The sequence below is a fragment of the Nycticebus coucang genome, chromosome 4 (genome assembly GCF_027406575.1).
Source record: "Nycticebus coucang isolate mNycCou1 chromosome 4, mNycCou1.pri, whole genome shotgun sequence".
NCBI lineage: Eukaryota > Metazoa > Chordata > Mammalia > Primates > Lorisidae > Nycticebus > Nycticebus coucang.
The window spans coordinates 64,001,353-64,014,081 of record NC_069783.1 but is presented as its reverse complement, the minus strand read 5'-3'; the positions used below and the strand labels follow the sequence as shown (position 1 = coordinate 64,014,081).

Here is a 12,729-nt window from a genome sequence, read left to right as displayed (position 1 = left end):
TAAGTAATCGAACTCTGCCTCGCTCCTTGGACAGATGCCTAATTCATGCCTACTACGTACACATACATCATCCTAACCCAACAAGACAAAATCTCATTTTATTTTTCCATAAGTTTTTTGTGGTGGTTATTTTTGTTTTGTTTTTTTGCTTTAGAAGGGCTTTGTCTTGATTCTGGATGGATTTGCATGGTCAGCTAGTTACAGAGCACTAAACAATCTTCTTAATATGTAAAGGCAATGCTGATGTATGAGGTTATTCATTGCAGGATTTTAAAACAATTTTTTAAAAATTCAGAATATTGTGGGTTGCATGTTTGGGTTACCTGCATTATTTCTGTACAGTTTGAGACAAGGTTTTAATTATATCCATGTACCCCATAGGGTGCATTGTTAGGTGTGAATTTATCCATCCTTTTCTCCTTCCACAGGATTGTTTTTAATAGCAAAAAGTTTGGAAACCCCTAAATGCTCATTAATAAGGGACTAGTTGAATAAATCATGGTACATCCTAATGGTGGAATATTGCACAGATATAAAAGAAAATGAATTAGTCATCCGTGTTCCAATATGGAAAAATCTTAAGTGATAAAAAGCAAGGTCCAGAACATGTGAATAATATGCTACCTTTCTTGTGAGATGGAGAAGGGTGAGAATGTGTATTTATATTTGCATAAACCCTGCAAGGATGTACAAAAAAACTTTTTTAAGAGGTGGCTGCTATTGGCTTGTTGGTTGGGAGAGGGAATAGGGCAGATGGGATGTGGTGGGAATATGTCCTTTTTATGTTTTGATTTACGAATCAAACAAATGTGTTACCTATAATTACCTAAATTGAGAAGAAAAAAAAACTCATCTATACTTACTTTGTGCAGATAAGTTAGTGGGTTTATTATGCCTAATTTGTCCTATAAGCTTCTGACCGCTGCTTATCCAGACTTAAATATCCCAGAATCTGCTCTGAAATAGACCAGCGAGGCTATGGCCCACCTGTGGAATATGTGACCTACACTTCCTATGATGCCTTACTTTGCAGCAGATTATAAATGTTTGGTTCTATCGTGGAGCCCTTGGGCTTTTCCCCTTCCTCTCCCTGAGATATAAACTGAGCTGGTAACATCTGAAGTTTTAACTACAGGGGATAGGGAAGGTAAGTGCCCAGGTCTCCTGCACGGTTGGCTACTGCTGTCTTCCGAGGTGGAGGTGTGGCTTCCTTTCCCTCTGCAGTCTCCTCATGCAGCCTTTTGCTTATCCTCTGGCATCCTAGGCACCATATTTTCTGCATGTTTGTATTTATTTCCTGCTTGTCCTGAGTAGTAGCACAATCCCTTTGAGCTGAATTCATCCCACCCGGTAGCTTTGTAATATTCAAATGTTCAGACTTGCTCTTCACTCTCGGCACATTCTTATCATCAGGACAGTTCCTCCAGGGCCCATGGGAAACAACCAAATGAAATCTGTGGAACTGCTTTCTCCCTCTGGAGTGGAGAAAGAGGCAGAGAAGTTCTTTGAGGAGACTTGAGACAAAGAACATGTGAGAGTGACCCTTGTTTTAAAAACATTCTGAAAGATGAAGTTCAAGGACGCTGAAGATCTATTTTTAAGCTCTGCCACAAATGTACCTTTTTTGTTTTATTGCACTTGGTGCATTACTATTTGGTTTTCAGTCTGTAAAATAGATAGAGCCTGTATTCATTGTCCATTCGCCTTGCCCTTCCCTCTTAGCCATCTGATACTTACTTTAATGAAACTTGAGAACTATGTTTCTTAAACAGCAACTACGTGAAGAATGGGTAACCCCTGTTCCCTGGGTTCTTTTTCTTCCTTGAGTGGGAGTACTACTGTGAATACTGTTTCTAAAGGTAAGTGGTGATGAGGGAGGTTGACATTTGGTCAGGGGCTTGTTATCCCTCTCACGGGTCTCTCCCTCTTTTGAATAGAGTTGAAAATCATGTACAGCCATAGCTACCCTTGGAAGTTCTCTAGGAGGCCTGTATACAACCCTTCCCCTCTCCCTCCAGTGTTGAGAAGGATTGATGTTGCTGTGATAGAGCACCAGATGGATGAAGTAGTTGGCTAGCATTTAGGAACCATGTTGAAAATGACTATGTACTGTGTCATTAAACGCTAAAGTCACATCAAGCATGGGAAGGTCAGGAAAGCAGGTGGACAGGAGCCCTCAAATTTCTGCCAACTCCAGGGTATGTGTTCACTCAGAGAAGGGGCAGGGGCGTTTGCTCTCTTGAAATAGTCTCAGACCCTTGCTTGTGTTCGCTTGCTGAGTGTGCATTGTTGAATTTAGAATTCGAATTTGACTGTTCATACGAGACTTTGAGGCACTCAGCTACCATACAGAGCCCAGTTCTCTTCTTGGTGGAATACTTTAGATACCCTCTTCCCTCCCCTCTCAGCAAGTTTTATTAAGATCTCTCTTAGGAGGTCTTGAGAGGAGATACTTGAAACAAATTGGATGTTCTCCACAAGTACCTTCCCTACGCAGAATTCAGGTGAGCCCTGGGGAGAAAGCTGGGGCCAAATTCGGTGATCTATAAGACTTATCTGATTGTTTCTCAATCTGTTGACCAGTGAGCCCTGACTCAGGTTCACTTGCCTATTTTTAAAATCTCTGATAGAGCTAAAATGTTTATGGCAAAGCCAGAAAGAACTTACAAAGTATTGAGTAACTCTGGCTGCCCTTCTGATGATTTATTTAACCTAATCCTGAGAATTCTAGTTCAGGTAAATATCCTAGATACATCAACTACACGTCTTCTAGAATCGTCTCTTAACGGATTGCATTTCAGAAACTAAATGTTAACAGTGTGACAGAATTTAGGGACAATTTTGGTTTTAGCTAGGAAGCTAATTCTTAGTAAGGAATAGTGAGACTTAAGACTCTGAAGTTTGGGACCAAATTCTGCTCCTACAACTAAATTTGAGCAGCAACTTGATTGTTAGCTTGAGTTTTCTCATCTGTCGAGTGAGGTTGACCCGAAACTCGGTCCTGTGAAGTCCCAGTTTAGAATTCTGTGGTGGTGGTCTCCTTTCATAGTCAATATCTAAAGCCTATAAGGTATAAAACCCATGAATTTTTTTTATTTTTTGCCTCTCTGGGGAGCTGAACTAAAACAGGAAGACAAAAATCTTGCCAATTCCTGTGCACAGTACTTTTTATCAGTCATGAATAAATAGAGACTAGGGAAATGTTATTTCCCAGTCACTTTTTTTCTGAGACAGAGCCTCAAGCTGTCACCCTGGGTAGAGTGCGGTGGCATCACAGCTCATGGCAACCTCCAACTCCTGGGCTCAAGCAATTCTCTTGCCTCCGCCTCCCAAGTAGCTGGGACTACAGGCGCCGAGCCCCCAGTCACTTTTTAAATGGGACTCAGACACTGCGAGAAAATACATTAGATTGCAAACATGCCTCGCAGGCTGTGGATGCCTGTAGTACTCTTTAAATCCTGCCACCCCACTGTCATTTGGGGCAAAAGTTATTCTTTGCATTTCCTGTAAATGAAGGAAAACATGCATATTACAAAAGTTTGCTATCATCTCCATCCCCTGTTTCAGCCAGTAAAGGCTAATCTGGGTTGACTATTGAATGAATGAAAGAACCCCAGTTTACTGGAGGGTTTACCAAAAGCCAAATACTGAGTTACAAAAGTGAAAAAGAAAGAAAAAAATCTCTGGAGAATCTCAAGTCCAGTGGCAAAGATGACACAGAAGTCATAACAAAATGTCATTATGGTAGTGATTACTATAAGGACAGGGAAGAGGATGTGCTAGGCTCCGTCTCCCTGTCTTGAGTCTTTGTTTGGGATATAAATCCTGTGTAATTCTAAGCCCCAGTGCTTGCATATGATATAATCATAGCTAGTGTTGACATTAGCTGCCGCTGTTGCTGTTGACTAATGTTTATTTGTAAGGAACAGTCAGTTCTAGCTTTGGGGTGAGAACTGCATCCTTTTAGACTGGGGTGTGAGTTTGGTCGGCTTCTCAGTCCAGGGTCAGGGCCTCAGCTTTCCTCCCAGTCCCCTGGTCTTGATCCTCCAGCATTGCCCAGCCTTCTCTTCACTGCCCTCTTCTTTGGCTACTTGTACTACTAGGCAATTTTCTCATTTAGCTGATACTAATCCATTCCATGCAGAATTTTAGAGCTTCAAGGGCTGAACTAGTTTTTTTTGTTTGTTTTGTTTTTTTTGAGACAGAGCATCAAGCTGTCGCCCTGGGTAGAGTGCTGTGGCATCACAGCTCACAGCAACCTCCAACTCCTGGGCTCAAGCGATTCTCCTGCCTCTGCCTCCCAAGTAGCTGGGATTACAGGTGCCCACCACAAAGCCTGGCTATTTCTTTTCTTTTCTTTTCTTCTTCTTTCTTTTTTTTGTTGTTGTTGTTGCAGCCATCATTGTTGTTTGGTGGGCCTGGGCTGGATTCAGACCCGCCAGCTAGGGTGTATGTGGCTGGCGCCTTAGCTGCTTGAGCCACTCTGTATTTTCTAGTCATGGAAGTCAAGGAACAAAGAAGTTAAACGTGTCTGCCCGAGGTCGACAGCTCCTGCCTCTCAACAGAATGAATTTGCAGGATTTCTAACTCCGTTAATTGTGTGCTGTTTACCTGGGTGAATGTTTAAAGAACACTCTTTTCGATTCATTTCCATAGCTGAATCTCTGAATAGCCGTCTGACAGAGATGGCTTCCACGCGCAAGGCTTCCTTAGCTAGGAAGCTACCACTGCCTTGGATTAGTTTCTTGTGGCCAGCATCAAGGTGAGTGATTTCTGTCCTGAAGACTGTCCCTAGAATTACACAGCCTTTGAGCAGCTTCAGGTCTGAGTCTGGCCCAGAGGTAGGGAAAGGACAGAGAGGGCTGAGCTAGCCTGAATGGCAGGTGCCCCATGCTCAGTCCATCAATGGTCATCATGGTATGAGTGTACCTTAGAGAACAGGCCACCCAACCTTGAGCGGATTTTAACCACAGACTTCATTGTTCAGCCTGGCACAAGCTAAATTCATTAAATGGTCACTCTCTTTATCTCCTTTCCAAGTCTTGAAATTCCACCCCTTGATTGGGGTTTGGTTTCTCTCTGCAGCCCAGGTCTCTGGAGAAGTCAGGCCTTGCCTTAATTGGTCTTCAGCCCTCCTTTCCCAGGCTTAACTGGAGAAACGGTCTTCCATAGACGCCTGGCCTCTGATCAGCATATGACCAGCACCTGAATACTAACCATTCTCTTTTCCTTGCTAATCAAGCCCTTGGCTCCTCCTATAATTTCCCAGAGTGACTTTCCCTTACCTCAAAGGTATTGGAGGTTCCTTCTCCCTCTCTCATCAGTCGTGCCTTGTTTGTGTAACATACTGTGCTGGAGAAATTGAGACAATTTAGGCAAAGTCTGCTTACTAGTTCAGCCCCCTATTTTTCCTCTCTGCAGACCAGGAACAACATTTGTGGGTGTGGTGATATAACCATATGGAGCATCCTACGCAGAGGGCACTGGGTGAATGCAAGTTTCCTTTGCTTTTCCTTAAAGAAATCTTGTCTGAGGAGTTCAAAGCTGCAGTGAGCCATGATCTGCCCACTGCACCCCAGTATTCTGGGCTGAAACTGCAGTCCTAGCTCCAAAAGTACCTCACATTATAGGGTGTCTTGTTTCTTTTAAAAACCTGCTAAGCATAATAGCGCATTTGCATTTTATCAGGGCAGGTCTCCTGGCTTTGGCCAAGTTGAACTTCCCCAAATTGACGGTGAACTTTGGAGAGAGCTTTATTGTGCCCCTGCTGCCAGCCAGTTACTCTTTAAGGAACATGGTGCAAACCTGACTTGGCGTCAAGTGGGATGCGTCGCTGTGCGTACCGGTTCTGTGTGCACCATCGCTGTGTGTACCGGCTCTGAAATCCTGCTGCTCTGTCAGGTAATGACAGAACTCATCCGCCTCCCCCTCTTCCTGACCAGCCCTCACCATTCACCCTAGTATTTAACAAGGCCTTTCTCTACAGATGACTTCTCAAAGATCTTTGCCAGTAAGGCAACAAGTGACCACCAGAAAGACACCACGTATATCTAAGTGTACCTCAGATTTAATCTGTCCGCACAGCTGGCTAAGACTTTTTTTTTTTCAGGAGACCATAAATGGCGGCAGTCAGAATAGTTTCTTTTGTTCAAATTCCCCCTCACAGAGACCAGTCTCAGGAGTCCCTTCACCTGCATTTTCCATTAATGCTATGGGTTCATTCTTCCCAAATAAACAAGCTTTCCTGCCAAAAAAAAAGTATGCAGTGTTATTGGATGCAAAGATATGTCTCAGGGCCTAATTTGGAGGCATGTTCTTCATTTTTCTGGGCTGACCCTCAGTCTCCTTCCTGGGCTCTTGGTGGTAGTGATGGTGTTGCTGCAGCCCTGATTTCTGAAGGTCCCTTGCTGCTTCATTAATCCTGCATGTGGCTATCTGGCCTTCTTGAAAGCAGCTTTCGTTTGTTTGCTCAGTTTCCTGAATGCCTCTTCCAGATCATCTTTCACCTCTTACTTCAACCTCTGGGGACACATGTGGTTTCTACATAATGCACAGATGTGACTTAGAGGAGGGGAGGCGTGGCTGTGGACTCAAACACATCAGCTGGGGTCACTGGTCTCCGAAATAGGGGAGGTCTTCTTTGAGTGGGCAGGTCAGGAAAGAGAGGAGGCCAAAAGACCAGCAGGCGACCTCAGCCTCTGCAGATTTCCCCACCCACCCTGAGACCGGGAGCTGAGTGCGTGTGTTGCAGCATAAGGAAAGTGTGAGCTGCATCTCATGATGCAAATCATGACCAAATCACCATCAGTAACACACCTGACTCTGAATTGAGACCATTAATCAGAATAAGAGGCCAGTGACCAAAACTTCTAAAGGAGCTCGGCACTCGTAGCACAGTGGTTACGGCACTGGCCACATACACCGAGGGTGGCGGGTTTGAACTCCCCCCGAGCCAGCTAAACAACAATGACAACTGCAACAAAAAAATAGCCAGGCGTTGTGGTGGGCACCTGTAGTCCCAGCTGCTTGGGAGGCTAACGCAAGAGACTCGCTTAAGCCCAAGAGTTAGAGGTTTCTGTGAGCTGTGACACCCCAGCACTCTACCTAGGGTAACATGATGAGACTCTGTCTCAAAAAAAACTTCTATAGGGAAAAGACTTGGTTCTTTACCCAAATTTTGATCACCAGGGATGGACAAATTTTTTCTATAAAGGTATGGATAGGCAATATATTCAGCTATGGGGACCATGTGGTTTCTGTCACAACTCCTCGACTCTGCCTTTGTCTCTCAAGCTCTCAAGCAGCCACAGAGAGTTTGTAAACAGAGTGATGGCTGACCATAATTTGCCCACCCCCTGAGTCTAAATTCATTAAGCTATAAACATCCTCATCATTTTTTTCATTAATTGGTGACTGTTCTGTATGTGGCCAGGCCGTGTGCTAAATACTTGCTGAGAATGACCACATTTATCCCATTCAGAATAATTCTGTGAGGTTATAAATAGTATTATGCCCACTTTAGAGATAAGGAAACAGAGGCTTAGAGAAGTTAAATAACGTTAAATATAGGCAAGGCAGAATTCTGAACCAAGAAAACTTGACTCTAAGCTCATGCTTTTTTATAGCATGCAGGACTTACATAGTTGATACCTATGTTTGCTTTTAGATCTTGACATTAGCCAGTATGTGGATTTTAACAATAACAACAACAAAAATATAGATAATTGCTTAGAACCCTTATAAATTAGTAGATGCAAGAATTTGGAAAATAAGAGTCCCTTAGAAAGTTAGTGGAAATTGGGGACTGTGTTTTGCTGTGTTCCCTGGGCTAGTTTTGCTTTATACCTCCCAAAGATCAGTGCTAGGAAATAAATCCATGAACCTTAAGAAGCTCAGAGGCAAAAGACATCTGGGCTAGGTTCCAGGTTCTAAAACCTCATGCTCTGAAAATGGCAAGACAGAGCTGGGCCTGGAGCAAGCTACTGCTCCTTGGAGTGGCCTTGCCTGGAGCCAGCCAGCTCTCACCAGGAATACCAGCAGTAGCATGAGCTGCCAACCCATTGTGCACACAGGTGCAGGCTCCTGGCTGCCATTGATGGAGGCACGGTTCACTCCAGTGTAGTCAGAGGAAACTGGATAATCACATAATTCATGTTGTTTTCTGATTTGTGGTGGTTATTGGCACACAGGTTGATCAAATAAAAATGTCCACTAAAGATAGCGCAAACTGTGTTTTCCCATTTCTTATTGTTGTAAGAAGAAAACTTGTCCCCTATGCTGTCACCTCTAGCAATGTTGCCAAAGTTCTTTCTTCAGGCTCATTGGATGGTAATAGGTGTTGGGGGTGGAGGGTCTGTGGTCCAGTAAATTTTGGGAACTGCCAGGGTAAATAAACTTAAACAGTATTCTCATGGATATAGTATGTTTTCCCAAAATGTATGTTTGAGTTTTATGTTTGTGACCTAAAAGACTGTTTAGAGCATCAGTTCTCAACCTGTGGGTCGCGACCCACAGGAACTGTATTAAAGGGTTATGGCATTAGGAAGGTTGAGAACCACTGGTTTAGAGGGAACGCTCTTTGAGAAACTCTAATTCAGAGGCATTTCCCAGTGTTAACATTTTGGTAAATTTCTTTATGGTCCAAGAGTTTTTAAGTGGGCAGACTGTCAGCAACAACATCTATGGTGGCTATCAAATGCATAAAAAATTTTTTTCTTTTTCTTTTTCTTTCTTTCTTTTTTTTTTTTTTTTTGTAGAGACAGAGTTTCACTTTATCGCCCTCGGTAGAGTGCCGTGGCGTCACACAGCTCACAGCAACCTCCAACTCCTGGACCTAGGCGATTCTCCTGCCTCAGCCTCCCGAGTAGCTGGGACTACAGGCGCCCGCCACAACGCCCGGCTTTTTTTTTTGTTGCAGTTTGGCCCGGGCCGGGTTTGAACCCGCCACCCTTGGTATATGGGGCCGGCACCCTGCTCACTGAGCCACAGAGGTCACCCGTTTCTTTTTTTTTTTTTTTGAGACAGAGTCTCACTTTATTGCCCTGGGTATACTGGGGCATCATAGCTCACAGCAACCTCAAACTTTTGGGCTTAAGCAATCCTCTTGCTTCAGCTTCCCAAGTAGCTGAGACTACAGGCATCTATCACAACACCCAGCTAGTTTTTCTATTTTTAATAGAGACGGGGTCTCACTCTTGCTCAGGCTGGTCTATGAGCCATCGCACCCGTCTACCACCCCCCCTTTTTTTTTAAAGAAATGGTTTTTGGTTTTTTTTCCCTGTATTGTGTTTAACTTATTTTGAAATATTGTATTTATAGAAAAGTTGCAAGAACACAAAGGAATCATAACCAACTCTCCATTTGTTAGCATTTTACCATTTTTGCCTTATTCACAATCTTTCTGTATGTATATGTGTACCACATTATTACTCTTATTTTTGCATTTTTAATTAGTGAAATCTGGGCTTGGCGCCCATAGCACAGTGGTGAGGGTGTCAGCCACGTACACAGAGGGTGGAGGGTTCAAACCTGGCCTGGGGCAACTATACAACAATGGCAACTGCAACAAAAAAATAGCCTGGCGTTGTGGCAGGTGCTGCTTGGAAGGCTAAGGCAAGAGAATCGCTTAAGCCCAAGAGTTTGAGGTTGCTGTGAGCTATGATGCCACAGCACTCTACCAAGGGCAACATAGTGAGAGTCTATTTCAAAAAACAAAAAAAAAAAATTAGTGAAATCTAAATTACAAAATCCTTTAATGAACCATGGATTTCTTGAAAAAATGCACAGAAACTCAAATTAGGCTAGAAGTTAATTAATTTTCCCCAATTTCTGCTTGTAGCATTAAGGTACCTTATTGTTTATAAGTGTGTAAAGTTATGAAATTGCAAGGGAACATTTTGATAAGCTATAATTTGCAGTCCTTATGAGGAAACAATTTGTTAGAGCCGGGGAAGTCCTCAGTTCAGGCCCACATACAATCCTAGTCAGCCTGGATTAGTCAGGTTTTAGTCTGACGTGGTATGAGGACTGTCCCATCCATTTGGAGCCAGTTGGTGGTCCTAGTGGACGGTGTCCTTTGAAAATTGGAGTTGTCTGTTGACGGAGGTGGGAAACAGCCTGAAATGCCCTCCCATCCTTTAGCTTCAGAACTAAAGGCACAGAGGTTCTGGGCTTTGGTGACCTCTAGTTTGAGTTTCCTGTGTTGACTTGTCATGTTTTCACAACACACCAGTGTGGATAGTTTTTAAGATGACATTTACTTTCAACAGCAGTTTCGTTTAATATACATTAGAGCTTTCATATCTGGATTTTTTTTTTCAGCCATGAAAGCAAAGCCCTCTTCCTCCTCCAGATGGTTTAAGTAACGCAATCTGAGCATTAAGTGAGCTGAGCAAACACTGTGCCACCTTACTGAGGGATTTGTTAGTGTAAGAGACTATGGATGTGACTTAGAACCTTTCGTGGAACCTTTCCGAAACCATATAAGGAAGCTGGAAAAAGTCACCTCTCCTTCATAAACGTTAACAGTGAGCTCATGGATACAACCAGGTCGTGTGTCCTCAAAGAAAGCATAATGAAACAATCACCAAACTGTCCTGGGAGGACAGGGTACTGGCCTTAGGACACCTGTATCATACCTTCCAGCTAAAAGGGCAAAACAACTTCAAGTTCAGCTCCCACACTCACAGGGCCACTTTGTCTCATTGTGTGAATAGTGGTCCTTATTCACATGCATAATAGCTGTGTACCTAACTAGAAAAGTGCCCCATTTGTGTATATGTTAAAGCGTAGGGACTGAAAACTTTTTTTTTTTTTTTTTTTTTTTGTGTAGAGACAGAGTCTCACTTTATGGCCCTCGGTAGAGTGCCATGGCATCACACAGCTCACAGCAACCTCCAACTCCTGGGCTTAAGCGATTCTCTTGCCTCCGCCTCCCGAGTAGCTGGGACTATAGGCGCCCGCCACAACGCCCAGCTATTTTTTTTTTTAATTTTTAAAAACATTTTATTGACCAGGCACAGTGGCTCATGCCTGTAATACTGGCACTCTTAGAGGCCGAGGCAGGTAGATTGCCTGAGCTCAGGAGTTCGAGACCAGCCTGAGCAAGTGCAAAACCCCAGCTCTAACAAACAGCCTGGCGTTGTGGCAGGCACCTGTAGTGCCTGCCAGTTGGGAAGCTGGGGCAGGAGGATTTCTTGAGCCCAGGAGTTTGAGGTTGCTGTGAGCTATGACATCACGGCACTCTTTCAAAGGTGACAAAATGAAACTCTCCAAAAAAACCCCAAAACGTTTTATAATGAAGATATTCTAAGATACTCTAAAGAAGAGAAGAAAAATACAGTCAATCTGCATATACTCACTACACAGGCAGCAATTTGTTAAGATTTTGCCATATTTCTTTACCCCTCACCTTTTTTTCCCCCAAAATATTCACAATTCCCAGATACCATATCATTTTACCCCTACATCATAAACGTAGACATTTTATAAACGTAATGCCACTATCCCACCCACCTAACAAAATTAACCCAGGGACCAAAATTTTGGTATGTGGTTTTAAATAGCTCCTGAAACCAGATCTCCCAACACTAGAATCAACAAGGTCCGTGCTTATGCTAATTTAATGGATAATTTGGAAGAGAGGGATCCTTGTTCTTAATTCTGGACAAAACTATTCAGTTTGGGAGTGTGGGTAGACGAAGGATTTGCACTGTGGTTCCACAGACCAATCTCAGGTATTGAGCTGTGCCATTTACTTCCTGGGCATTTTATAGCTCACCATTGATTGATAATCATAACTTACAGGAATTTTTTTAAACAATATTTTAATTGGAAAAAGCATCTGTCAGCTGTCAGGCTTCCAGTTTCCACTTTTGAGAAGCAGGATGTTGAATGTGAGTAATGACACAACAGGCCTATAAAATGCGGACTAACCCTCGGATGACTCATCCGGTACAATGCAGTATATTTGTCAAGGAGACTGAATCATATATGGGGGAAACCACTTCTCAGGCAGCCAGCTGGTTCTCAGGTCAGCAAGAGACGATCCATTTTTATCGGAAGCTTGATAGTAGCAATAATGCTAATACCCAGCACTTGGGCTCTACGATGTAGAGGAAATGGCATCGCCCAGCAGGTATGTGCTTACTGTTTACATGAACTTAATTTTCTCATTTTCTGCTTAACCTTTCCAGTGTTTGCTTAAAGGAGAATAATTATCCTAGTTGTAAAGAACTGAAGTGTGTGTGTTTGTATTTGTGTGTGTGGCCACATGCAAAGTGCAAGGGCAGATAGGTAACCACTGGTCTGTTGATGGACACAAAGCTCTTACATAGCTCCTTTTCTGAAAACAAATCTCTCCTTAGATATTCAGATAGAAAAGGGTTTTACCCATCCCTTTATTAAGTCCTGAATCTAAAAGGTGCTGCCTGGGAAACAGCTTACAGAGGTGGTATACCTTTTGGGTGGGTAGCTTAGAGCTTTAAAAAAACGAATTAGCAGAGGTGAGCTGAAGGATGTGGTCTAACAATAACTATTGTATTATGCTGGATTTCTTTCAGTATTGTGCTTTTTCCCCCCCCAAGATGTGTGACTTAATGCAAGAAAGCTTTATTTTCCTTCTGAGTGAATATGTAATTTTTTGCAAATCACAATTTGCTCATACTGAATTCATGCATTAACTTTTTCTAGGTGGGAGAAAGGGTTATGGGAATTTGATAGCAACATTTA

The 12,729-nt window shown here is 43.0% G+C and overlaps 1 protein-coding gene across 3 annotated transcripts in view; it reads left to right on the top strand.

The window, feature by feature from the left end:
• Nucleotides 1-12,729, top strand: part of SPRED2 (sprouty related EVH1 domain containing 2) — a 125,754-nt gene that overhangs the window by 53,556 nt on the left and 59,469 nt on the right. The window contains exon 1 of one of the 3 annotated variants that reach the window (XM_053588217.1): nt 11,934-12,136. The exons of the other annotated variants lie outside the window; for them this stretch is intronic. Within the exon in view, the coding sequence (XP_053444192.1) occupies nt 12,120-12,136 (17 nt within the window). The 5' untranslated portion in view covers nt 11,934-12,119. Of the gene's footprint in view, nt 1-11,933; nt 12,137-12,729 lie in introns of those variants that run through there. 3 annotated transcript variants of the gene reach the window in all.